Source organism: Neomonachus schauinslandi, unplaced genomic scaffold (genome assembly GCF_002201575.2).
Source record: "Neomonachus schauinslandi unplaced genomic scaffold, ASM220157v2 HiC_scaffold_3579, whole genome shotgun sequence".
NCBI classification, from domain to species: domain Eukaryota; kingdom Metazoa; phylum Chordata; class Mammalia; order Carnivora; family Phocidae; genus Neomonachus; species Neomonachus schauinslandi.
The window spans coordinates 708-3,425 of record NW_025412267.1 but is presented as its reverse complement, the minus strand read 5'-3'; the positions used below and the strand labels follow the sequence as shown (position 1 = coordinate 3,425).

Here is a 2,718-nt window from a genome sequence, read left to right as displayed (position 1 = left end):
TGTGACTGGGATCCTGTCACCAGGGCAGCCAGGATGGGCTCTGAACACCTGCTGTCCTGGGATGAGGCTGAAGCGCAGGAATCCCAGGGGCGAGTCCCTGTCCCCGTGGGCAGCTCAGCCCCAGACCATCTGTGGGATCCAGTCAGTGGCTGAGGCTGATCAGTATGTTGATTCTGGGACCCCAGCCTCAGAACTCAAAACCCTTGTGGACAAGTGACACATGTTCCCTGTGTTCTCAGGGCTGGGCTGTCACTCTTTAGTCATTCCCCCGTGACACTTCCAGCCAGGCTGCACTCTGATGGAAAGTCTTCTGTCCCAACCAGGGCCACAGGGCATGTGACCTCAGGGACACACTCCCCCTTATCTCCACTTCTCCCCCTCAGCTTCTGGATATTTGACAGCAACTTCTGTGTCCAGTAGGCTTTGGGTAGTAAAATCCATTAGTTCTGTCTGTGTTTGGCAATTTTGTCAGCAGGATGGTTCTGAGTTCATAGGAACAGTCAGTCACCTCAAGGGGTTTCACTGGGCACCCCGTGGACCTTTCCTACATGGGAGACCTGACACATGGTACAAATAAGTGATTTTATTAATTTTTTTCTGTTTTTATTTTTATTTTTTTTTAACATTTTTTTTTATTTTTTGACAAAGAAAGACACAGCAAGAGAGGGAACACAAGCAAGGGGAGTGGGAGAGGGAGAAGCAGGTTTCCCACTGAGCAGGGAACCCGATGTGGGGCTCGATCCCAGGACCCTGGGAACATGACCTAAGCTGAAGGCAGTCGCTTAACGACTGAGCCACCCAGGCGCCCCAAGAAATAAGTGATTTTAGAAAAAGTATATAAAACCGTATTCTCCTGAGAAAAGAAGGCATTCCTGTTCCATTAATTGCATCTTACTGAATGGAATTATGTATAAAATAACACACATTCTTCTTAAATATGACGTTGGCTCCGCGGAGACTGACATAAACTCTGTCACTACATCCCTGTCAGAGCATCTACAGCTGTCACCCTTTTCTTCTTAGAACTTCCAGCACGTTTGTCCTTTGTGCTCTGAGGTCAGGGCCACACACACTCACGTGGCAGGGCTCCTGCAGACTCGTGTCTGTGCTGGGAGGACGGAGCCGGGGAGGGAATCCCTGGCCAGTGTGTGGACAACTGTTGTTTCAAGCAGTTTGAAACAGTGGCAGGAGACAAACATGCTCCGTGTGTAACCCTCTAGGAATGCACGGGACAGCTTCTACACACGATCTGGAGAGAATCATTCCCTGTCTCCTCAGTGCTGTGGGGACCTCAGAGGAAGGAGAGCTCTGGAAATCAGGGAGAAAGCACGTACGAGGAAAGTCCCAGCATCCTGCACAGAAGCGACCCTGTGTCCATGAGGACCTGTTACTACTCTGGACTGGACACTCATCTCTAAGAGGAGTTTGTGTAGAGACACCACCCCAGTCCTGACCCAGGAACAGAGAAGGGAGCCATGAACAGATTCATTCTGAAGACTCTTAGCAGGGCATACAGTGAGTCCTGACTTAAGGGAAGTGATATATAGGAACACCTGGTCAGTCCCTAATGAAAGGAGCAGTGGACAAAGCAGTTGGGGTGGGTTGCAGAGATGGGTCTGATGGGCCCTGGTCACCATGTCACACAATGGTGTGTCTGGTGCTGGACACCAGGGGGCACTCTAGTCCCATTTCTGAGGAGTCATTGGTGATCAGAGCTGGGACCTGACACCTGGCCCTGCCTGAGCCCTCTGCTCAGCGCTTGCGGCTGGGACCTCCCCCGACCCCCGGCCCCTCACAGCACCTCCCCTGCCCATGTCCTTGACATCCTCAGGCAGAACGATATGACCCAGGACCAGGGAGGGGTCAGAGAACGGGGGTCTCATTTGCATGGCCGGGCCCTCCCTCTCTCAGAGGATGAAGAGGCTAAAGGAGAGATTAAGGGAGGCTCTGCTCAGCTGTGGGGTCACAGAAGGCAGGATCGGTGATGACCTCCACCATGGCCTGGTCCCCTCTCCTCCTCAGCCTCCTCGCTCACTGCACAGGTGACTGGACGCAGGGACAGGGGAAGGGGCCCTGGGGGACTTGTGGGGCCCTGCTTCCTCCTCCCGTCTCTAGACCCCAGTATCACCCTGTCTGTGTCTGTCCCCCTTGCAGGGTCCTGGGCCCAGTCTGTGCTGACTCAGCCGCCCTCCGTGTCTGGGGCTCTGGGCCAGAGGGTCACCATCTCCTGCACTGGAAACAGCTCCAACATTGGTGGTAATTCTGTGAGCTGGTTCCAACAGCTCCCAGGAAAAGCCCCCAGAACCATCATCTATTATGATAGCAATCGACCCTCAGGGGTCCCGGATCGATTCTCTGGCTCCAAGTCTGGCAGCTCAGGCACCCTGACCATCACTGGGCTCCAGGCTGAGGACGAGGCTGAGTATTACTGTGCATCGTGGGATGATAGTCTCAATGGTTACACACTGCTCCCGGCCTGTGGGGAAGTGAGACAAAAACCTGCTGTCCCTCAGCAATCGATATCCCTTTGCAGCTCCCCCTATTTGGCCAAGTCAGCTCCTCCCTTTGTTTGGTCTAAACTGTAGTCTGAGACCAATATCAAGGAACTCTGCCTATAAAATCATCCACGTTCTGTTAAATTCAGCCCCTCAAGCCTGTCCTTGGCAGGAACACACTGTACGGTTTTCCCATATTGAGTGAAATTCCTGAGTGCCAAGG

General features: G+C 53.2%; 1 gene segment (V, D, J or C); it reads left to right on the top strand.

Moving 5' to 3' along the window:
* Positions 1–1,949: 1,949 nt before the first annotated feature.
* LOC110578192 lies at positions 1,950–2,486 on the top strand (the record flags this gene model as incomplete). The annotated part of the segment is given in 2 exon segments: positions 1,950–2,042; positions 2,155–2,486. Coding segments are annotated over 2 exon segments (390 nt in total), but the record flags the coding sequence as incomplete, so codon positions are not given.
* Between the last annotated feature and the right edge of the window lie 232 nt (positions 2,487–2,718).